Source organism: Dendrobates tinctorius, unplaced genomic scaffold, assembly GCF_039654945.1.
Source record: "Dendrobates tinctorius isolate UK_male_01 unplaced genomic scaffold, ASM3965494v1 ptg000016l, whole genome shotgun sequence".
NCBI lineage: Eukaryota > Metazoa > Chordata > Amphibia > Anura > Dendrobatidae > Dendrobates > Dendrobates tinctorius.
Genome location: NW_027361684.1, coordinates 21,592,077 through 21,616,905, shown reverse-complemented (window position 1 = coordinate 21,616,905; position 24,829 = coordinate 21,592,077). Strand labels below are relative to the sequence as shown.

The following is a 24,829-nucleotide window of genomic DNA, read 5'->3' as shown; positions in this document are numbered from 1 at the left end:
GTAATAGTTCATTGCATAATATGCTTCTGCATTAGCATGTTACATTTTATGTATTCTTTACATTTGGACTTTGTCCTTCCTTTTTCCTTCTTTTCCTTTTCATCTTTCCTTCCCCCCTTCCCCCCCTCTTTCCTCCCCCTTCTTCCCCATTTATTGAAACTCCAATAAAACGTTTGGAAAAGAATTTATTCTCATGACGCAGCAGTGTGTCAGTCTCCTCTTCAAGGAAACTATGCTTCCTATCATATATGTTCTCAATAGTCAGCCACAACGTGTTCTGGGTACATTGTAAACAAGACATGACCCTGGGTAATGGTGGGGGCTACATAGTTATATTTGTTGTAAATGGTCTAAAATATTGCCTTGTGTTTTCAGTAGTTCAGATAAAGTGATTTGCCCACGACCTGTGTGCAGTCTCTTTTGTCTCCAAGCGCGCTTGCAGATTAAGGGCGTAAACTAATTTGGCCTCACTGGTGATCTGGCATGCCTGACTTTGGGTCAGAACAAAAACAGCTACAACACTCTCCACTTTTTGGGGGTGAAAACAATGAGGAGAGAATCAAATAGAGCATGTGGTCGTGTTGCTGCTGCAGGGAAAGAAAGGACATGGTCAATCTGTGCCTGCTAAGCACTCAAATGAAACACCGTCCTCTAATGAATGAAGGCAACAGGATGTTCTGTTTCATTTCATAGGCCCTAGTACCGCTGGATGAATAGTGAGACAAGAACAAGTAGAGGTGTTTTTAGATTGGATGGCTGAGAGTGCCTTCAGTTCATTCACTTTGTCTTCCACCCAGTTCCCTACTGAAAGTGCAGATTTTGCACCTGTGGCCCATGGGCATCTGTCTTCCACCTCACCCCCTTTCAAATCAGGCAAGCAGTTTGAGCTGCAAGTCATGCAGCAGTCACTTTTTGATTAATTTGCTGGTTGTGGTTCCGTGGACCACCCACCTGGCCCTGCTCCACATGTGGAAGAGATTGAGTGCATTGAGTGCACTGATGCCCAACCATTTGTTCTGTTTGAGGATGAGTATGTTGGAGGGGTAGTGCAAACGGTAAGCAGACCACTGTAGCACATCTCTAATGATAATGATGACGAAAACACAGTTGCCAACTTCTGCAGCTTTCTGCAGTGTGTAGACCTGCAATGAGGGCAGAGGTGAGGACTGGGTGGAACATTATGCGGGGATTATTATTATTATTTACTTTTAGAGCACCATTGATTACATGGTCCTGTATATGAGAAAGGGTTACATACACAACACAAATAGAAATTACAATGAACAAACTAATGGACTGGTACAGAGGTGAGAGGAACCTACCCTTGCAGCCTTATATACTACAGGATAATCGAAAAGGAGACAGTACGTTATGGAACCTCTGGTGTTGGTGAGGCGGTAGCTCTGGTAGTGGTGAGGTGGCAGCGAGATCATTGCAGGCTTAAGCTGTTCTGAAGACATTGGTTTTCAAGTTCCATTTGAAAATTCCAAATATAGGGGATCATCGGACTTGTTGGGCCACAGAATTCTACAGGATGGAGGATGCTAGGGAGAAGTCTTGTAGGTGATTGGATGAAAAACATATGATTGTGGAGGAGTGGTGGAGGTCTTGGGAGGACCAGAGAGTATGTTGTTGGAAATATCGGGATATTAGTTCAGAGATATATGGGAGAGAGGGATTATGGATAGCTTTGTAGGTCATTGTTAGTAGCTTGAAGTGGATTTGTTGAGGAATTGGGAGATAATGAAGGGATTTGCAGAGGGGAGAGGCAGAGGACTAGCAAGAACAAAAGTGAATTAATAGGGCAGCAAAGATAAGGACAGACTGGAGAAGTGCTTTGATATAATGGGGGATGTCAAGGTCCTAGCCCCCACAAGGAGTCAGTACCATCCGAGTGACAAGGGCAGTTCGGAGGAAGAGGTGGTGTTCACACTACCCCAGTTGCACAGCAAAAGACGTAGCAGGGTGAAAAATTGCTATTAATTGGGCTGTTACTGCACTCACTGAATGGCTCCTAGGAATTTTGTCAGCTGCTACAAAGTGCCACGGCCGGCCCCTAGCCTTTTCTCTATCCATGTTGCCTCCTCCTTCGCTTCCACCAACGTCTCCTCATCTAGTTAGCGTACAGTGGGTACGGAAAGTATTCAGACCCCTTTAAATTTTGTATTCTTTGTTTCATTGCAGCCATTTGGTAAATTCAAAAAGGTTAATTTTTTCCTCATTAATGTACACTCTGCACCCCATCTTGACTGAAAAAAACAGAAATATAGAAATTTTTGCAAATTTATTAAAAAAGAAAAACTGAAATATCACATGGTCATAAGTATTCAGACCCTTTGCTCAGTATTGAGTAGAAGCACCCTTTTGAGCTAGTACAGCTATGAATCTTCTTGGTTTTTCACACCTGGATTTGGGGATCCTCTGCTATTCTTCCCTGCAGATCCTCTCCAGTTCCATCAGACTGGATGGTGAACGCTGGTGGACAGTCATTTTCAGATCTCTCCAGAGATGCTCAATTGGGTTTAGGTCTGGGCTCTGGCTGGACCAGTCAAGAATAGCCATAAAGTTGTTTCAAAGCCACTCCTTTGTTATTTTAGCTGTGTGCTTAGGGTCATTGTCTTGTTGGAAGGTGAAGCTTTGGCCAAGGCTGAGGTCCAGAGCACTCTGGAAGAGATTGTGATCCAGGATATCTCTGTTCTTGGCCGTATTCATGTTTATTTCAATGACAACCAGTCATTCTGTCCCTGCAGCTGAAAAACACCCCCATAGCATGATGCTGCCACCACCATGTTTCACTGTTGGGATTGTATTGGGCAGGTGCTAAGCAGTGCCTGGTTTTCTCCACACATACCGCTTAGAATTATCACCAAAAAGTTCTATCTTCATCTCATCAGACTAGAGAATCTTATTTATCATAGTCTGAGAGTCCTTTATGTGTTTTTTTAGCAAACTCTATGCGGGCTTTCATATGTCTTGCACTGAGGAGAGGCTTCTGTCGGGCTACTCTGCCATAAAGGCCCCATTGGTGGAGGGCTGCAGTGATAGTTGACTTTGTGGAACTTTCTCCCATCTCCCTACTGCATCTCTGGAGCTCAGCCACAGTGGTCTTGGGGTTCTTCTTTACCTCTCTCACCAAGGCTCTTCTCTCACGATTGCTCAGTTTGGTTGGACTACCAAGTCTAGGAAGACTTCAGGGAGTCACAAACTTCTTCCATTTAAGGATTGTGGAGGCCACTGTGCTCTTAGGAACCTTGGGTACTGCAGAAATTCTTTTGTAACCTTGGCCAGATCTGTACCTTGCCACAATTCTGTCTCTGAGCTCCTTGGTCAGTTCCTTTGACCTTATGATTCTCATTTGATCTGACATGCACTGTAAGCTGTGAGGTCTTTACAAATCAAGTCGTATCAGTTTAAAAAAACACAGCTGGACTCCAATGAAGGAGTAGAAGGATCGCAAGGAGGATCACAAGAAAATGGACAGCATGTGACTTATATATGAGTGTCTGACCAAAGGGTCTGAATACTTATGACCATGTGATATTTCAGTTTTTATTTTTTAATAAATTTGAAAAATTTCTACGTTTCTGTTTTATTTCCAGTCAAGATGGAGTGCAGAGTGTACATAAATGAGAAAAAAATAACTTTTTTGAATTTACCAAATGGCTGCAATGAAACAAACAGTGAAAAATTTAAAGGGGTCTGAATACTTTCGGTACCCACTGTATGTCCACCATTATCTTTGCTCTACTTTGGTTGGGAATTATTTTTTACAAAACCAATTTAATAGGTTAACACAATACACTAGCAAAACCTTAAATAGATTGCATTTCACAATACAAGCATAGGAATCTCATGACAGAATATCACAAAAACATGTGTTCTTGTTTTAAAACTGGTCAACTCACTACACTCATCACGGGATATATCAAGCCAAGAGAAAATATTGGAAAGAATTCATCTACAAACCTAATAATGTATGACAGACTGTTGGAGCAATGTGCGTCAATTTTTTTTCTGCTCTGCAACTCTCTCTGTGGGATTACTGTGTCAAACAGTCTGTATGTGTACTCTGCATACATCTGTGGGAGTACTCTGAAAAAAGGCTCTGTGGGTTACTCTGCAAAGCAGCTTCTATGGGTGTACTCTGCAAAACACTCTCATTGTTTTTTTTGTTGTTTTTGGTTTTATTTTAATTTTGTGAGGAGCCCAAACAGTGTGAATGGAAAATAGAACAAACATGTTATGATCCAGTCTGGGTTTTGAGTCCTGTCTTTCCATGTTCCCGGTCTGGTCATGTCAGGGGTTAACCTTTCTCAGCCTCAGTCTGGGTTCAGGTTTGCTATTTATCGTCGTTGCTTCCTGCAGGCGATGTCAACTATAGTTCTGCCTATGGCGTGAGTAGCTGACTCTGGTTTATCCTGATTTGTTCTGCTGTGATTCCTGGTCACAATCCCAACAGTGAAACATGGTGGTGGCAGCAACATGCTGTGGGGGAGTTTTTCAGCTGCAGGGACAGGAAAACTGTTTGCAATTGAAGGAAACATGAATGCGGCCAAGTACAGAGATATCCTGGATGAAAACCTCTTCCAGAGTACTCTGGACCTCAGACTTGGCCAAAGGTTCACCTTCCAACAAGACCATGACCCTAAGCACACAGCTAAAATAACAAAGACGTGGCTTCAGAACAACTCTGTGACCATTCTTGACTGGCCCAGCCAGAGCCCTGACCTAAACCCAATTAAGCATCTCTGGAGAGACCTGAAAATAACGGTCCACCAACATTCACCATCCAACCTGATGGAACTGGAAAGGATCTGCAAGGAAAAATGGCAGAGGATCCCCAAATCCAGGAGTGAAAAAACTTGCTGCATCATTACTAAGAAGACTCATGGCTGTACTAGCTCAAAAGGGTGCTTCTACTCAATACTGAGCAAAGTGCAAAAATTTCTACATTTCTGTTTTTTTCCGTCAAGATGGGGTGCAGGGTGTACATTAATGAGAAAAAATTAACTTTTTTGAATTTACCAAATGGCTGCAATGAAAGAAAGAGTGAAAAATTTAAAGGGGTCTGAATACTGTCTGTACTCACTGTATGTCCGCCATTATCTTTGCTTTACTTTGGTTGAGAACTATTTATTACAAAACCAAGTTAATAGATTAACACAACGCACTAGCAAAACCTTATATAGGTTGCATTTCACAATACAAGTATAGGAAACTCATGACAGAGTATAACAAAAACGTGTTCTTTTTTTGAAACTGGTCAACTCATTACACTCATCATGAGACATATCAAGCCAAGAGAAAATATAGGAAAGGATTCATCTACAAACCTAATAATGTATGACATAGACTATATATTTCATGTTATAATGCTAATTCCTCAGAAGCATGCATGGTGAAAAACTATAAAAAAAATTTTTTATCTCTGAGTATCTTACTTTAGTCTGTAGATTTTTTAGGCATATGAGAGCTTCTCTGTACTTGTTGTTTGCATCCTCAAAGCGTCCCAACTTGAAGAGCCTGTTTCCTTCTCCGTGAAGAAGAGGCACAACTTTGAGCTTTTCATCATTGTTTAGTGCCCAGGTTTCTCGTTTATACATACTTGGGGATTCTACCTGTAAGTAAAGAAAAAGTAGGGTGATTAGACTCACAAAAAGAAGGGATGTTGCTGTACCACTTTTATCCTCAAACCATATGGTGTAGCAAAAAATTACCTGAGTTATAAGTGAGAATCCCTGAAACTGCAATACTAATGGGTGCTATAATTAAGTGAGAAAAATCGGGACCTCCACTAATAAAATAATAAATCTTTATCTTGGGTACATTAAAAATATATTCCCATATTATAGAAAAAACTTAAGGGTTACTGGTGCTAAGTATGCCCTTTGTCATCACGACTAAGGATGTTTTTAGTGCCTTATACATCATTTTATTCTATCATATGGGAATACTTTTTTAATGTATCCAAAATAAAGATTTATTATTTTACCAGTTGAAGTGCCAATTTATTTTCACTTTTCTTCATGATTGCTGATCTACACAAGCGGCATTTGCCAACCATAGTGAAAGGCTGATCCAAGCATCAATAATATTGAACTGTGGTAAGCTCACAATCTTTTCCTTTTGTCCTAATGGGTGCTACTTGCATTTATTAAATGACCATATAGTGTTGACTATAAGATACTATTTTTAATTTCTGCCCACCCTGACACTTTATAGCTAGAAACAGATAAAAGATAAAATGGGAAATTTCAACTCTTTTCCCAAACTGACAGATATCTATTGTCCCCTACTTGTCTTTCATGCAGATAACTATTTAGAGAATTAATGGCTCACTCAACGTCTTAACTATTTTTTCTAACTACTGCATTAGGCACTTGCTAGAGGGATTTTCCGATAGCTGAAAATGTCTAAACTCATTGTCAAAATGTAAAATAATTAGCATTGGAGCAGCTTTAAAGTTTTTTTGTGACACAGTTTACTTGGTGCGCAATGCTTGCTTTGCCTTGAGAATTTATGTTTTGAGGCACGTCAAATGCATCTGTGTTACTTTTCCCAGGTTTCATTGGCTTTGTACTCATTCCCTACCTGATATCTCTCACTGTGCATGAGACTTGTGCATACCACGCATGAACTGTGAGAAACAATGCTTGAGACTGCCAGTGTAAGCAGTGTCAGATCAGATTGTGTAAACAATGTATATAAAATGTAATCTTGAAAAGAAGGCAGGTCAAATGACTTTCTATCTATGGAATCAATTGATAACTAAAGCTTTGCATACACAATAGATAGCTGTCTAGGGAATGATGCTTCAGGCATACTTCAGCCAAAATCTCAGCTGGCTCTCCAATACACTGCAGTCCTGTATTCTCCATGAGAAAGATTCCAGCAGACACAATGGCCAGCAACTTTTCTCTGGGAGAAAAATGCAATCAGCAGTCTGAAATCGTATATGTGCGATTAAAATTTCTCTTGACCATCAGTTGGCCAGTGACCCATACATACTAGACATTCGGCTGAACTCGATAATATCGGCAGGTTCAGCTTACAGTCTAATTTTTTTTAAGTAGATTCCAAAGTTAAGCCCTTGGTGCTATTTGCGGAATGCGTATTCATGATTTTTACTGATCTTGGGAAGCCAGTTAAAATAAAAAGCCACAAAATTAATATCCTCATAAGATGTATTACACAATTGACATATGATACATAATGATGTAATGCCCATTGTTATGATTGAGTCACCGTAGGAGGCAGACACAAAAATAGAAGCTACGTCCAGAAAACCAGAGAAGTTGGCAACTATCAGATTGCAGACCCCTGAACCTATCAACACAACTAGCAGTAGCCGTGGGGGTTCCTACGATGCCCTAGACCCCTCGATCACAGCCGGAGCGCTAAATAGCCTAAACACAGAAAAGGAAATCTAAACTGCCCCAGAGCAGACCACAAAGTAAAAGGCAGCCCCCAACATATAATGACGGTGAAGCAAGATGAAAAAACACTCACACAGATGGAAAGATAGACTGAGCAAAGACGGGGCCCAAGCTAACTAAACAGAACAGGAAAGGAAGGTTGCTGTCTGCAATCTGCCAAAACCCTATCAAAAACATGTAAATCAACAGCCGCGGAGACACCATCACATGTTTCTCAACGCAAGCAATGACTAGCCAGGTCTTTCACCGGGAAGGAACAACCACGGGAAGGGCAGTCTCCAATGAAGGAAACCACCTATGCCAAAACATGGTATCCATCCACAGACAGCTGTTTCGGGGTATTGACCCTCATCAGTGTGGAGTAGGAAACTGGCTAGTAGGAGCAATGCCTAGTAAAAAGACTGCGAAAATGAGGATGAGTGACCTCATGGAGATCAACATCCAACACTGCGGAGACACCATCACATGTTTCTCAACGCAGTGATTCTAGAGCAATGCCCCCATCCCTTATGGGAAATATGCAAAAACATGTAAATCAACAGCCGCGGAGACACCATCACATGTTTCTCAACGCAAGCAATGACTAGCCAGGTCTTTCACCGGGAAGGAACAACCACGGGAAGGGCAGTCTCCAATGAAGGAAACCACCTATGCCAAAACATGGTATCCATCCACAGACAGCTGTTTCGGGGTATTGCCCCTCATCAGTGTGGAGTAGGAAACTGGCTAGTAGGAGCAATGCCTAGTAAAAAGACTGCGAAAATGAGTATGAGTGACCTCATGGAGATCAACATCCAACACTGCGGAGACACCATCACATGTTTCTCAATGCAGTGATTCTAGAGCAATGCCCCCATCCCATATGGGAAATATGCAAAAACATGTAAATCAACAGCCACGGAGACACCATCACATGTTTCTCAACGCAAGCAATGACTAGCCAGGTCTTTCACCGGGAAGGAACAACCACGGGAAGGGCAGTCTCCAATGAAGGAAACCACCTATGCCAAAACATGGTATCCATCCACAGACAGCTGTTTCGGGGTATTGACCCTCATCAGTGTGGAGTAGGAAACTGGCTAGTAGGAGCAATGCCTAGTAAAAAGACTGCGAAAATGAGGATGAGTGACCTCATGGAGATCAACATCCAACACTGCGGAGACACCATCACATGTTTCTCAACGCAGTGATTCTAGAGCAATGCCCCCATCCCTTATGGGAAATATGCAAAAACATGTAAATCAACAGCCGCGGAGACACCATCACATGTTTCTCAACGCAAGCAATGACTAGCCAGGTCTTTCACCGGGAAGGAACAACCACGGGAAGGGCAGTCTCCAATGAAGGAAACCACCTATGCCAAAACATGGTATCCATCCACAGACAGCTGTTTCGGGGTATTGCCCCTCATCAGTGTGGAGTAGGAAACTGGCTAGTCGGAACAATGCTGAAACAGCTGTCTGTGGATGGATACCATGTTTTGGCATAGGTGGTTTCCTTCATTGGAGACTGCTCTTCCCGTGGTTGTTCCTTCCCGGTGAAAGACCTGGCTAGTCATTGCTTGCGTTGAGAAACATGTGATGGTGTCTCCGCGGCTGTTGATTTACATGTTTTTGCATATTTCCCATAAGGGATGGGGGCATTGCTCTAGAATCACTGCGTTGAGAAACATGTGATGGTGTCTCCGCAGTGTTGGATGTTGATCTCCATGAGGTCACTCATCCTCATTTTCGCAGTCTTTTTACTAGGCATTGCTCCTACTAGCCAGTTTCCTACTCCACACTGATGAGGGGCAATACCCCGAAACAGCTGTCTGTGGATGGATACCATGTTTTGGCATAGGTGGTTTCCTTCATTGGAGACTGCCCTTCCCATGGTTGTTCCTTCCTGGTGAAAGACCTGGCTAGTCATTGCTTGCGTTGAGAAACATGTGATGGTGTCTCCGCGGCTGTTGATTTACATGTTTTTGCATATTTCCCATAAGGGATGGGGGCATTGCTCTAGAATCACTGCGTTGAGAAACATGTGATGGTGTCTCCGCAGTGTTGGATGTTGATCTCCATGAGGTCACTCATCCTCATTTTCAAAACCCTATCAAAGACATAAGCCAACAAGCTGATATGAAAAAGACCCTGAAGCAGCTAGGCTTCAAAAACTAAATCAGCACTCAGGTATTTTCAGAAGACAAAGCTAAAGAAATTCAGCACACCCTAGCAGGGAATGGCATAAATCCAGAAAAACAAAGCAAAACAAAGTCAAAGCATGAATGCAAAAAGCCGAGCAGAAAACTTAGCTTTAGAAGAGAAGGAATTCAGACTGGTCTCCAAGGATCCCACAGAGAAATCACCCGCAGGGCAGAAGAGGGTCGGCAGCCTTATATCCAGTCAGTAACTCCACTCAGCCAGTCATCATCATCAGACTCAGGTGTTTGATAATCAGGCTCACTACCTTTCTTTTCCAGAAGGGCCTCAGTAGTGAAGGGGAAAATGAACTCACAACAGCCCATACTTGCAGAATTTACCTTAGAATAGGTCTTTATGTAGGATTGAAGAGTTACTCTAAAGGCCCATGTGTTATGATGAGTCACCGAAGGAGGAAAAAACAAAATACCAGCTAAGGCTAATTTCACACTTGGTTTTTTTTGCAGCGCGTTTTTCCCGCAAAAAAAGCATTGAAAAAACGCATACAAACGCATACAAATGCTGCGTTTTTTTCAAGCATTTTTATGAGCATGCATGAAAAAAACGCAGCGTTTTTTTGCGTTTGTATGCGTTTTTAGTGCGTTTTTACCGCGTTTGCATTTTTTTCCAACATTAGGTGGCCCCTCACACTAACCCAAACCATGACTTTACTAACCCTGACCCTAACCCTAACCCTAACCCTGACCCTAACCCTGACCCTAACCCTAACCCTGACCCTAACCTAACCCTAACCCTGACCCTAACCCTTACCCTAACCCTGACCCAACCCTAACCCTTAACCAAACCATACTAACCCTAACCCTAACCCTAAACCCTAGCTAACCCTAACCCTAGCCCTAAACCCCCTTAACTAACCCTAACTCTAACCCAAACCCCTAAATTCCATTGTCCAACTAATGGTAAAAAAAAAAACGCATGCGCAAAAAAACGCATACATAAGCATGCCAATGCGCACATATGCGCACCCATAGACTTATAATGGGTGTCTTGCTGTAAAAAAACGCATTGCGCGCGCATGCGTTTTTTTGAGGCAAGTCGGACACCCAAAAAATGCAACAGGATGCATTTTAAGCGCCCAAGCGCATACCGCAAAAAAACGCATGCGCGGAAAAACGCATACAAACGCATGTGTATGCGCACATAAGCGCATCCCATGCAAAGTATAGGAAAAAAAACGCATGCGTTTTTTAGCGCTAAAATACCACGAAAAAAACGCAAGTGTGAAACCAGCCTAAGTCCAGAAAAACCAGAGAGGTTGGCAGCTATCGGATTGCAGACCCCTGAACCTATCCACAACAACTTGCAGTAGCCGTGGGGGGCTCCTACGGTGCCCTAGACCCCTCGATCACAGCCGGAGAACTACAAAGCCTAAAGACAGAAAGGGGAAAAACTAAACTGCCCCAGAGGAGACCCCAAAGCAATAGGCAGCCCCCAACATATAATGACGGTGAAGCAAGATGAAAACACTAACACAGATAGAAAGATAGGTTGAGCAAATGATGGGGCCCAAGCTAACTACATAGGACAGGATAGGAAAGCTGCTGTCTGACATCCGCAAAAACCCTATCAAAATGAGCCAACCGACTGATAGGAAAAACAGGCCCTGAAGTCGCTAGGCTTCAAAAGACTATATCAGCACTCAGGTATATTCTGAAGACAGAGCAAAAGATCAACAGATCGGAGACAAAAATGGAATTCAGCTCACCCCCGGCCGGGGATGGCAGAACTCCCAAAAAACAAGGCAAAACAAAACTGAAGAGTACAAAGCAGAACAGAAAAACTTAGCTTTGAGATGCAGGAATCAGACTGGTCTCCAAGAATCCAGCAGGAAAATCACCAGCCAGGAAGAAGGGCGTCAGCAGCCTTATATCCAGTCCTCAATTCCAGCCACCCAGTCATCATCTAGCTGCCCAGGTGTTTGGTAATCAGTCTCACTACCTTCCTTCACTAGAGGAGCGAGTTCATCAGACCTCAATGGTGAAGGGAAAAATGAACTCACAACAGTACCTCCCCCTTGAGGAGGGGTCACCGAACCCTCATCCATGCCACCAGGGCGATCCGGGTGAGCCCGATGAAAGGCACGCACCAATCTTTCGGCATGAATATCAGAGGCAGAGACCCAGGAATTATCCTCCTGACCATAACCCTTCCACTTAACCAAATACTAGAGTCTCCATCTAGCCAGACGGGAATCCAGTATCTTCTCTACCTCATATTCCATGTTACCTTCAACCAATATAGGGTCAGGAGGTGCCACCACAGGAACTACTGGTTCAACAAACCTCTTCAACAAGGACTTATGAAACACATTATGAATTTTAAATGTGACAGGAAAAGCCAACCGAAAAGAGACCGGATTAATAATCTCCAAAATCTTGTAAGGTCCAATAAATCTAGGCTTAATCTTAGGAGAAGCCACCTTCATAGCGATATTTTTTGATGACAACCAAACCATATCACCCACCTTAAACTGGGGACTAACGGTCCTACGCCGGTTGGAAAACCGCTGGGCCTTTTCCTGGGAGAGAGACAACTTAGCCACTACTTGGTCCCAGATCTGGTGCATTCTCTCCACCACAGTGTCAACACCTGGGCAGGCAGAAGGCTCCACCTGCCCTGAAGAAAATCGAGGGTGAAAACCACAGTTACAAAAAAAAGGTGACACCAAAGTGGCAGAACTAGCTCTATTATTTAAAGCAAATTCAGCCAAGGGCAAAAATGAAACCCAATCATCCTGATCGGCAGAAATAAAATATCTCAAATACGACTCCAAAGTCTGGTTTGTTCTCTCCGTCTGCCCATTGGTCTGAGGGTGAAACGCAGAGGAGAAGGACAACTGAATTCCCAGCTTGGAACAGAAAGTCCTCCAAAATCTAGACACAAACTGAACTCCTCTGTCAGATACAATGTTCTCAGGAATCCCGTGCAAGCGAACCACCTGTTGCAAAAACAAGGGCACCAACTCAGAGGAAGATGGCAACTTAGGGAGTGGTACAAGATGGACCATCTTAGAGAATCTATCACAAATCACCCAAATAACAGTCATTCTCTGAGAGACAGGCATATCAGAGATAAAATCCATTGAAATATGGGTCCATGGCCTCCTGGGCACCGGCAAAGGCATCAACAAGCCACTAGAGCGAGAACAAGGTTTAGACCGGGAGCAAGTCCCACAGGACTGCACAACATTCCTGACATCACGAGACAAGGCGGGCCACCAAAAAGATCGACTCACCAGATCTCTAGTACCAAAAATACCTGGATGACCAGCCAATGCAGAGCAATGAACTTCAGACATCACTCTCTTCCTCCACTGGTCAGGAACATACAACTTTCCACTGGGACAACGCTCAGGTTTGTCCTCCTGAAACTCTTCCAGAGCACGTCTCAAATCAGGCGAGATGGCAGAAAGAACTACCCCCTCGCCTAAGATGGTAGCAGGCTTAGTCATAACAGGAGAATCAGCAAGGAAACTCCTAGAGAGGGCGTCTGCCTTGACATTCTTAGCGCCCGGAAGAAAAGAGACCACAAAATCAAAACGTGTGAGAAACAAGGCCCACCTAGCCTGTCTAGGATTCAAGCGCTTGGCCGACTCCAGGTAAATCAAATTCTTGTGGTCAGTAAGGACCACGACTTGGTGTTTGGCTCCCTCCAACCAATGTCTCCACTCCTCAAATGCCCATTTCATGGCCAACAGTTCCCGACTCCCCACATCATAGTTACGTTCGGATGGGGAGAACTTTCGGGAAAAGAAAGCACAAGGATTCATTTTAGATGTCACAGGATCTTTTTGGGACAACACCGCTCCTGCACCAATCTCAGAAGCGTCCACCTCCACCTGAAACGGGAGTGAGACATCAGGTTGCCGCAAAACCGGAGCAGAAGTGAATCTTCGCTTCAGCTCCTGAAAGGAAGAAACAGCCTCCGGAGACCAAATCAGCACATCAGCACCCTTCCTAGTCAAATCCGTCAATGGCTTGGCAATACCAGAAAAATTAGCTATAAATTTCCGATAAAAATTAGCAAAACCCAAAAACTTCTGGAGGGCCTTCAAAGAAGTGGGCTGAACCCAATCATAAATGGCCTGTACCTTGGCCGGGTCCATTTCAATAGTTGACGGAGACAAAATAAATCCCAAAAATGAAATCCTCTGTACCCCAAAAAGGCATTTCGATCCCTTGACATACAGGGAATTCTCCCTCAAAATCCGGAACACAGTCCGAACATGTTCCACATGAGAGTCCAAATTCTTGGAGAAGATCAAAATATCATCCAGATAGATAATCAAAAATTTATCTACAAAGTCTCGGAATATATTGTTCATGAAGCACTGGAAGACAGAAGGGGCATTAGTGAGCCCGAAAGGCATCACCAGGTACTCAAAATGTCCCTCCGGAGTATTAAACGCCGTCTTCCATTCATCCCCATGTTTAATGCGAATAAGATTATACGCCCCCCTGAGGTCAAGCTTGGTAAACCAGCAAGCACCTTTAACTCTGGAGAATAGATCAGAAATCAGGGGTAACGGATACTGATATTTAACAGTAATTTTGTTGAGGGCACGATAGTCAATACAAGGCCTTAATGAACCATCCTTTTTAGCCACGAAAAAAAACCCAGCACCTAAGGGTGAAGAGGATGGTCTAATATGACCCTTCTCCAATGCCTCCTTAATATAGGATCGCATAGCCTCATGCTCGGGTACAGATAAATTGAAAAGCCGACCCTTGGGGAATTTACACCCCGGGTTCAGCTCAATAGCACAGTCATAACTCCTATGAGGAGGCAAAGACTCAGACTCATTCTCACTAAATACATCATAAAAGTCAGCCAAATAGTCAGGAACATCATGTGACTGGGAAGAGGTGGAGAAAACAGGAGCATCACTAAGGGCACACCGACAACCCCAACCCACCACAGACAAAGATGCAGCATGTGAATGAGCAAGATAGGCGGAAATTCCCCGCACTTCAGCAGCGAGCTGCTCCACACGATCTGACAATTGCTTCATCTCCATTGAGAGAAAAATTCCCCCTACGGCCTCAGAGATACAGAGGAAAAAATATGCACACAAAAAAAAAAATTCTGACACTTTTTTTTTCCCTTTTTTTTTTTTTTCTTTACAATTCTCTCCTGCTATTGAGTACCCTAGGATCTGCGGTATGGCTGGTGATTCTACATGCTGCCTGTTGACAAATAGATCAGGGGCTTTCCTGGAGTACTGAATAAAACCAAACCCTGTTATGATGAGTCACCGAAGGAGGAAAAAACAAAATACCAGCTAAGTCAAGAAAAACCAGAGAGGTTGGCAGCTATCGGATTGCAGACCCCTGAACCTATCCACAACAACTAGCAGTAGCCGTGGGGGGTTCCTACGGTGCCCTAGACCCCTCGATCACAGCCGGAGAACTATATAGCCTAATGACAGAAAGGGGAAAAACTAAACTGCCCCAGAGCAGACCCCAAAGCAATAGGCAGCCCCCAACATATAATGACGGTGAAGCAAGATGAAAACACTAACACAGATAAAAAGATAGGTTGAGCAAATGATGGGGCCCAAGCTAACTACATAGGACAGGATAGGAAAGCTGCTGTCTGACATCCGCAAAAACCCTATCAAAATGAGCCAACCGACTGATAGGAAAAACAGGCCCTGAAGTCGCTAGGCTTCAAAAGACTATATCAGCACTCAGGTATATTCTGAAGACAGAGCAAAAGATCAACAGATCAGAGACAAAAATGGAATTCAGCTCACCCCCGGCCGGGGATGGCAGAACTCCCAAAAAACAAGGCAAAACAAAAACAAAACTGAAGAGTACAAAGCAGAGCAGAAAAACTTAGCTTTGAGAAGCAGGAATCAGACTGGTCTCCAAGAATCCAGCAGGAAAATCACCAGCCAGGAAGAAGGGCGTCGGCAGCCTTATATCCAGTCCTCAATTCCAGCCACCCAGTCATCATCTAGCTGCCCAGGTGTTTGGTAATCAGTCTCACTACCTTCCTTCCCTAGAGGAGGGAGTACATCAGACCTCAATGGTGAAGGGAAAAATGAACTCACAACACCCATGTATTCAATTACTTGTCTGCCAGCTATCTTTCCCAACTTACTCATACACTACACATGACCATTTGGATTAGCCAATCTCTCCTGTGCTTTCCATGAGAAAGTTGACGCCAGACTCCTTTGGCAGCAGTGTGTCTCCAGGAAAAGAGGAAGAGCAAAAAGATCATCTGCAGAAACAGGCTGGATCCTTCTCTCCTTGATGATCATGTGTCAGGAAGCGTCAGGGGGTCCCCACAAATATTAGACTGTAAACAAGTATTGTTGGACTTGGTCTAATTTAATATGTATGGGTACCTGATGCCACAATGGTGTTGGGACTAAGGGCACGAATCAGGTCCCTAGAACTATAGGCACTCTAGTCTATCCCTGTCCCCGGATTACTCCTGAAGGTGGATTTGGAGACTCCAGGTTCACATGCCATGCTGTTCTACTATATCAACCCTGATCTGTCCCCTCCCCCACCCAGGGAAGTGGGGAGCTGAAGTGTAGAGGGACACACTAACAAGAAAAACAAGGGAAGATGGACAGAGATAATTGAAAATACCAATCATACAATATACACCCACCAAACAGCTGAGTGGGACACAAGGGAGTTAAAGGAAGGAGAAATCAAATTGGAGACTCCTAGCAACAATCTCTTAAATACATTTCCAAAGGCCAACTTCAACCATGAACGACACCTCCAACTGCAAACCAAACAGTAAGAACAATGGCAATCCCTAAGTGCCAGAGGCAAACATATATAGCAGAGGGGAGTGGCAAACACTGAACAGCTGAGACAATCCAAGTAGGAAAGCTCCAGGAGCTTCAACTGAACAGATAAATCCTTGCACTGCCAGCAAGGAAAAAACCTGCACTGTTTAATATGATAGTGAAGTACTTCTAACCAGTGCAGGAGGTTGTAAAAACAGACGCAATGGCCCCTCTCTGTTACGATTTCTCCATGACACATGAACTCTTAGAATAATGATTTCCAGTGAGTGCTGCTTTCCTTTCTTCTTGATAATTAGGGAAAATATCAAGATTTTGATTCCCATTGATCACCATCAAGCCAAAGGATTGCTATTATTCTTAAAAGGAAATAGTCTAAGCTGTGTATATGGGCCATGTAGGTCACACCAAGTTGAATAAAATGATACCTTGGTATCTGTGATCCGATATTTTATTCCCAGGATATCCATGTTATTCTTGTATCTAAATCTGAGCCATGTAATGACTGACAGTTTGCTCACCTAATCGACATGTTTCACACTGGTAAAGCATCCTTTCATTTAAAATAAGCCCTGGAGGCAGTTTTTTTATGCAGATCAGTGTACTGCCCATGGATTTTAACAGCTCATTTACATACAAGAAAAATGTGAATTTCTCTGGAACAAGACATCAGAGTGCAGATTTCAATGTATCATTTTATTCAACTTTTATTACTTACATGCCCATATAGACGGCTTAAGATGGTTAATCCTATTGACAAATTCCCTTTAAAAGGCTTTTTGAACATTAAAATGGGTATTTTTTTTCCAGAAAAAGTGCTCCAATTGTAATTACAGCTTTAGTTACCTTCAATAGCTCAAGAACAAATATTAGAGGTTGTGGTTCTTTTTGCAGCTCGTCCAGATCTTCATATCCCAGAGTATGGTAAGCAAACATATTTGCCAAACCACATGTATGTATATGCCAATCTGTTGGGTCCTTTCCTTCTGTGATGCGCCGTAAGCTCTTTGCAACAAGTGGGTACATACCAGTGTGCTGCCAGAGAGAGATATACAGACAGAATTTAATAACATTGAAATAAAAAGCTCATTTATTCTTTATGTGCTCAATTCAGGCTAGTACTGTATATTCCTAAATCCATCATCCTGATAAAGGGGAGTTCACTGATCTGTACCCATAGGCCAGTCCCTCATACCCTAATATAGTCGTGCACTGAAAAGGGAGATAAAATAAATTCATTCACAATCAGATACATTTCTCATTTCAATCCTAGTGACAAGTTGTAAAATATTGTTTGGTCCATTCCTTTCTTAATAAACATGCTTGAAAATTATTTTGGTTTACCTCTATCATCTGCGCTATCAATTTCCTACTTCCAGGAGCTATTAGACATTCCAATAATTGCAAAAAACACATTGATTTAGCTGTAACAAACATGATGTTTATTTCTTTTTTTGTATTTACTGCTTTTATTTTAACAAGGCTGCTATTAATGCTGTTCCTTCCATGTAGCTCCATTTATAAAGTCTTGCATCCGTTACATATTTCATACAATTTCGTGCTCCCCGAGCAGTACATTAAATTAAGCAAATGCAGATATCTGCATCATTAAATGTCAGTGTGTCTTTGAAAGCAGAGAGATTGTGAGCGCTCAGAGTTAGACGGTGCAATTAAACTTCCCATCAAAGCTATATGCAGATCATTTTGCCGATACTCTACGCGGAACATAGAAGGCGCTGACCACAGATAAACTTCAGTCTCTGATAAATAACAAAAGAGAAATTATCTTGAATCCTATATACATAAAGGACAAATATTGTAATTAGACAATTGCAGTTAAATTCGTGAAAATAAAATCTCACAAGCCGTTAATGAACACCCAGTTACAGTTGGAGAATTAGATACCGTCCTGAATAGGGTGCACCTTGTCGCGGTGGGATGGCTTTTACATTTTTTTTTTAACAAAACAATGATAACTATGTACCCTATGTTATTTATATGAACTATTGCTATTTATTTATTCACTACAGGGTATTTGCTCATTTTGTTTTTAACTTAGATTTTGCTTGGTAATTGGTCACAGTGTGAATGCTCACCTGTGCATTGCACTTATACCAACATATGCTCTGGCCCAATTTTTTTAGGTTCTTCTTGGGAAGTTTGAGGGGTGTCTGAACCGACCCCAGAGTGGAGTGCTGACCAAGAAGGACGCCAGAGTCTTGGACTGTGCAGCTGCTGTATGCCCCATCAGCCAAATCTAGAAAATTGTCTTGGAGAGATTATTGTTTTGTTACAACAGGTGGCTGAAACTGCCAGTTCCAGCCAGCAGAGAATCTTACAAAAAGAGATCAAAGCCCTAATGCAGAGGCAACAGGTAGAGTTGTCTGGTGGGGAAGTCGGCAGTGTGAGGGTGAGTGACCCATTCCCCATTGTGATATCCCCCAAAACTGAAATGTTAATATGGTGTCGGGCAGCAATAGGCATCAGTGGTCGAGATTATCAGGCCCTGGTAGAACCGTGTATTCTGACAGCAGGCCCACTATCCTGACAGCCCGAGAAGTAGTAGATGTCTGCAAGGGGACAATACCTGTACGCATTTTAAATTTTGGGGAGAAAGAGGTCAATTTACTCCGGTATGCCACCGTTGCCAAGCTGTCAATAATAACACAATACAGGCAGTGGAACTCTTGCTTCCGTCCGACCAGGCGGAGGACAATGGCTCTCAGAGGCAGCTGGAGGATTCGTGTCAGAAGCTACATGTAGGCACTGACTCCACCCCTTCGCACCAAAAGCATGAGGTTTACTGGGTGGTCCAAGAATATGAGCTGATCTTTAGCAAACACCCTCTAGACTTTGGGCTGTTGAAAGGGGTCCAACACCATATCCCACTGGAGATCATCAGCCCATTAAATAGAGGTACCGGCCTGTACTCCCAGCTCAGTATCAATGTGTCAAGGGTATGTTTCAGCAGATAAAGGAGGCTGGGGTAATCAGAGATAGTTGTAGCCCCTGGGCAGCTCCGTTAGTGCTCGTTAGAAAGAAAGATGGTACAATGAGGATGTGTGTTGATTACAGGCAGATTAACCTCATTACACATAAAGATGCCTACCCGTTACCACGAATTGAGGAATCGTTAGCTGCCCTGAAATCTGCTAACTTTCTCAACCTTGGATCTCACCAGTGGGTATTCGCAGGTTCCCGTGGCGGAGGCAGACAAAGAGAATACTGCATTTATGACACCAATGGGCCTCTGCGAGTTCAACTGCATGCCAATTGAACTCTGCAGTGCTCCAGGAACATTCCAGAGGTTAATGGAGTGCTGTCTGGAACATACTGGAACTTTGAAACTGTGCTGCTGTACCTGGATGATGTCATTGTCTACTCAAATACGTACGAGGACCATCTAAAGCACCTGGCAGTGGTGTTCGAGGCTTATCCAATTTTGGCCTGAAAGTGAAGCCGTCCAAGTGTCACCTCTTAAAGTCCAAGGTGCAGTACCTTGGCCGAGTGGAAAGCGCAGAAGGCGTGGAACCAGACCCTGACAATGTCACCGTGATCAGGGACTGGCCGAGACCCACCACTATCGAAGAGGTACGGCAGTTCCTCGGACTGGTTGGCTACTACCGGAGGTTCATCAAGGGCTTCACCAAGATAGTGGCACCCCTGCAGGACCTCTTGGTAGGCCAGTTCAAGAAGGTCAAGAAACCGAGTCCTCTGTTCGAGTGGAGCAGGGGAGAGGAAGAATCCTTCACCCGGTTGAAGTTGGCTCTTACGGGAGACTAAGTCCTGGCCTACCCTGACAATGGCCAACCATTTATACTCTACACAGATGTCAGCAATGTGGGATTGGGAGCCATATTGCCTCAGGTGCAGAAAGGCAGACAGAGAGTGATTGCTTATGCCAGCAGGAAGCTTTGTCCCACTGAAAGGAATTCTGACAACCATAGTTCCTTTAAGTTGGAGTTTCTCGCCATAGTCTGGGCTGTGACCAAGCAATTCAAACACTACCTGGCTTCAGCAAAGTTTACCATCTTCACAGACAATAATCCATTGACTCACCTAGAGATAGCAAAGCTATGTGCGTTGGAGCAGTGATGGATGGCTTGGCTATCTAATTTGACTTTGTAAGAAAGTACCAAGCGGGACACAAGAACACTAACGTTGATGCGCTGTCCAGAATACCCAATTCACCAGACATGGGAGAAGACCCAGAAGAGCAGGAGGAAATAGAGCTGCCGGCTTTCCACCTCCACTGTGCATCCCAGTGCTCCCATTGTGTGAGGGACAAGCGCTATGCATTACAAGAGGCCACGTTTAACCCATTGCCCCACCATGGATGGGCAGAAATGCAGGATAGCGACCCGGCCGTCCACCTAAAGGAGTTGCTGACATAAGCTGGCTCACACCCTGGTCCCGATGCCCCACAGAAAACTCAACAGTTGTGGAAGGAGAAGGGTAAATTTTTCATCTATGAGGGGAAGCTATGTCGGAGAAGCATCAACTCTTGCACCCATGAACTTGTTTGGCAAATAGTGGTCCCGACAAGGGATGCCTCGATGGTTCTGGAAGCATACCACAATAGAGCAGGGCACTTTGGGTGGAAGAAGCTGGAAGTCCTGCTACGTGAACGATTCTACTGGGTTGGCATGAGGAAAGCTGTCAAGAAGTGGTGTCGGGAATGTGGTTCGTGCAACCTGCGAGGGAAAGACCGTGACCCCAATGTGGAGCGCTGACCAAGAAGGATGCCAGAGTCTTTGGCTGTGTGGCTGCTGTATGCTCCGTCAGCCAAATCTGGAGGGCAGGTACCTGCAAGCCCTCTGGCCATACCATACACCCGGAGACATCACAGCAGATGAAGAGTCTGGGGCTGCCAGTAGTAAAGCAGTGCCCGTGAGGGGTTCACGCTGTCTATCATACAGGTCAGAATCAACATGCAGGAGAGGGCCACAGTGTAGCTACAGGCAGCAGGGTCCTGAAGAGAGAGCTCACAAGGAAGGCCTCCAATCCCACCTGACGGGGTGGACCCCCGAATGCTTCAAGGTTAGCCGGACTCTTTTTATAATCTGTAATTAATGTCCTGGATCGCATAATCATTTGCCACAAAGTAAAAATTAAAGAAAACTGCACTATTTTGTATCCCTTGCTTATTCACTGCACCCTCAGTCCTGCACCTCAATAGCCACCACCTGAAAAAGACTGCTTTTTGCCCTGGAGCACCCGCTCCACTTGTGGGGAGCCAAAAAACATTCTTGCTGCATCACCAACTGCTCCAGCGGTCTTAGGCTGGTTTCACATTCGCGCTTTTTAAGCGCACGCACGGCCGGGGGTAGCTCCGCCCCCGAGCCGGCTCTCTGCCCGGCGTGCCCACCCCTTCCTTGTAGCGCCGCCTCCTAGCGCACAGCGGCGCCTGCGATCGGCGCACCCTATCTTTAGCATAGGGTGCGCAGATCGTGCGCAGGCCGTGCGCTAGTTGCGCTTTGACCTGCGCTGCGCACTTTTGACGGTGCGCCGTGCGCGCCAAAATCCGAAAAGTTTGATTTTGGCGCGCACGGCGCACCGTCAAAAGTGCGCAGCGCAGGTCAAAGCGCAACTAGCGCACGGCCTGCGCACGATCTGCGCACCCTATGCTAAAGATAGGGTGCGCCGATCGCAGGCGCCGCTGTCCGCTAGTAGGCGGCGCTACAAGCAAGGGGCGGGCACGCCGGGCAGAGAGCCGGCTCGGGGGCGGAGCTACCCCCGGCCGTGCGTGCGCTTAAAAAGCGCGAATGTGAAACCAGCCTTAGTCTGCAGCATCGGCCATTTTTTTAAAAAAATTTTGGCTGAACACCACAGGTGGCGTCATGTTATTCCCTGTAAATAACCCCCCTCAATTAACGGCACGCCCAGGATCACGGCGTTGGGCCACAGCCACCGTAACCGGCTGGCCTGATTCCGAGTACCCCACGGTCCTGGTGGGTGTGTCAAATGCCACTGGAGGCTGAATATTTAAGCCCCAGACCACACCCTGGGGTGGAGATAAGGTGGACAACCTCCCACCTGCTCTATGGTTGTCCACAAATACCCAGCCCTTAAAATGGCAAATGGCTGAGTAACCTCTCGCAACACTTAGTGTGCTGAAGGAAACTTTTGGGTTTCAAATAGCCTCAGTAAAACGTATCTTCCCTCTATCACTTTGCCAGCGACTTTGCCTCAATTCTTTTCGTAATTTTAGGGCAAAAGAAATTCAAAATGAAGGTTGCTATTTCGGATTTTCAATTGTAATTACCGTTTGGTTATATGTTATTTATCCCATTTGGGCAAACTTTTTTCTATTTTTTTTTTTTCTTCTAATCCAGGGACAATTCAATGAAAATTTGAAAATAATAGTGCATGTTTTTCCGGTACATTGCAATGGCATTCTTCCTTTGATGTCTATTTTAAATGTTTTTAAAAGGAAGATGTGTTATTTGTACTAAGGCTGTGTTCACATGAGCGTTTGAGTCCGCAGTGTAGTGTATGTGGATGCGTCCGCGGGAGGCGTATTGAAGTGCCCTCTGAACACATGTTGCATTTTCTTGCGTTCGACGGCCACGTCAAAATGCTGCACGCGGACGCATCTGCATAAAACGCATGTCCCTACGTACACAATGTTAAAGATAGGTACGCAGGACACATGCAGAAGTAGGTGGAGCCATGCAGAAGTAGGGGGAGCTTTAAGGAAAGAAGTCGGCAGCATCACGCTGAGGACTCAAACGCTAATGTGAACCTAGTCTTATGGATGCAATGTATTATACAATTGATGTTGCTCATTCATGTACTAGGGATTTTAATAGCTATGAGATTATGGCCGTGAGTCAGTAAAATTGGTTTAACCAGATTCTGGGGTAAAATACTTTCATAAGTTTCAAAATGTTTTCACAACACATTTTTCCAGCCAGATTTACCAAGCCCTGGTAAAATAGGTACAGCTGGGGTGGAACAAGGATGTGGCATATTTTATACTAGAACTCTTCCAATCCCTGACTGGATTAATATTAGTGGTGAGGCACATATCACTTTTCAGATGTGCCAGATTCATTAAGATGCATGTACCTCTTGAATCTGACTCCAACACACCATCTCATCCTGACCGGTTTAAACAATGCAGATCTTGATGAATTGGGGCCTATATGTTGGGTTTAGTGTGGAAATCTGTGAATTGTTGATAGCATCCAAGAGAGCAGTGAGTCTGTTTAGCTTATAGTCAAATCTGCATAAGGTTGTCATGTCATGGCTAGAGATGAGCGACTTTGCCTTTTTTCAATGGGGAAGAAAAGTCGGCAGTGAGAGGAGGACAGGAAACACACTTACAGTGCCCATTTGAATGCCAAAAGCATAAATTCTTATTACTGAAGCTTGTCACCCTTTATTTACTTCATAATACTAGTTACGCACTGAAAAATGGGGGTTATTTGGCTAAAGTTGTGGGGGGGTAGGGCTGGCTCCAGGTTTTCATGTGCCCTGGGCGAAAGAGCGCCCCTTTAACACATACCACAACTCATGCTGCTCCGATACGGCAGAGAAATAGTGGTATACTACAAAGAAAAATACTTAACTTTTTACATCTCATGACGAGGCTCATCTACTTTCCATACAGAATCATTGGTCCCATATAATGTTTGAAACAGTATATGATGAGCTCCACATAATGCGACAGTATATGTTGGTCCCCATGGATGAAGCTCCACTGTCTTATGGGCCCAAATAATGCTCCATACATAATGGGCCCCATTTCTAATGCTCTAGTGTATAATGGGCCCTGTAAATGCTGCTCCAGTGTCTGATGTCCACCTTTGGAATGTTCCAGTGTATGGTGGGCCCCATCTATCATTCTCCAGAGTATAGTGCTCCCCAAAAATTGCTGTCCCAACATTGAAAACAATGAAATAAGTCTCCTCGCTAGGGAATCCCTGTACTAGTCTGGACTCCTCGTCATCCCCATCTTCCATCTCACTGCACAGTATTTCAACCTTGCAAGTGCTGTGATCCTGAGCAAGCAGGGGGGGCCCACTCGTTGGCGACGGCACTGGCACAGGGCCCCTGATAAGTACGGTGGTGTGTCTGACGGCGGGTGGGCCGAACCTGCACTTTCATCTGCAGCTTCCTCTTTGTCACCGAGTAAGATGGAACAGTATATGGGAAGGGTAACCTGAGTTTCATCAGGGTCAGATTCAGGCCGTGTAAAGTGCAAAGGGAATGTAGTGGTCTGGGTCAATGTACCAGCAGATTCATCGAGCAGTGGCTGGGCATCAGTGCACTTGTGTCGCCCCCTGGAGTACGGTCGCCACAGTGGCATTACCTTCCTCCTAGGGAGTGTGATGTCATGCTTGGGAGCAACGAAGGAGGTTAACTGATTGGGCGGCGTTATTCCCACGAGTCACGACCCTCCAAACAGCGTTCAT

General features: G+C 44.4%; 1 protein-coding gene across 6 annotated transcripts in view; it reads right to left on the bottom strand.

Annotated features, from left to right (window-relative positions):
* The window catches only part of AIPL1 (AIP like 1 HSP90 co-chaperone), a 175,740-nt gene that overhangs the window by 56,523 nt on the left and 94,388 nt on the right, over positions 1-24,829 (bottom strand). For 5 of the 6 annotated variants that reach the window (XM_073565571.1, XM_073565572.1, XM_073565574.1 and 2 more), the window contains 2 exons: positions 17,256-17,444; positions 5,442-5,618 (listed from right to left, as the gene is read on the bottom strand). In XM_073565571.1, the coding sequence (XP_073421672.1) occupies positions 5,442-5,618; positions 17,256-17,444 (366 nt within the window). The remainder of the gene's footprint in view (positions 1-5,441; positions 5,619-17,255; positions 17,445-24,829) is intronic. The other variant, XM_073565576.1, reaches the window with a different exon arrangement.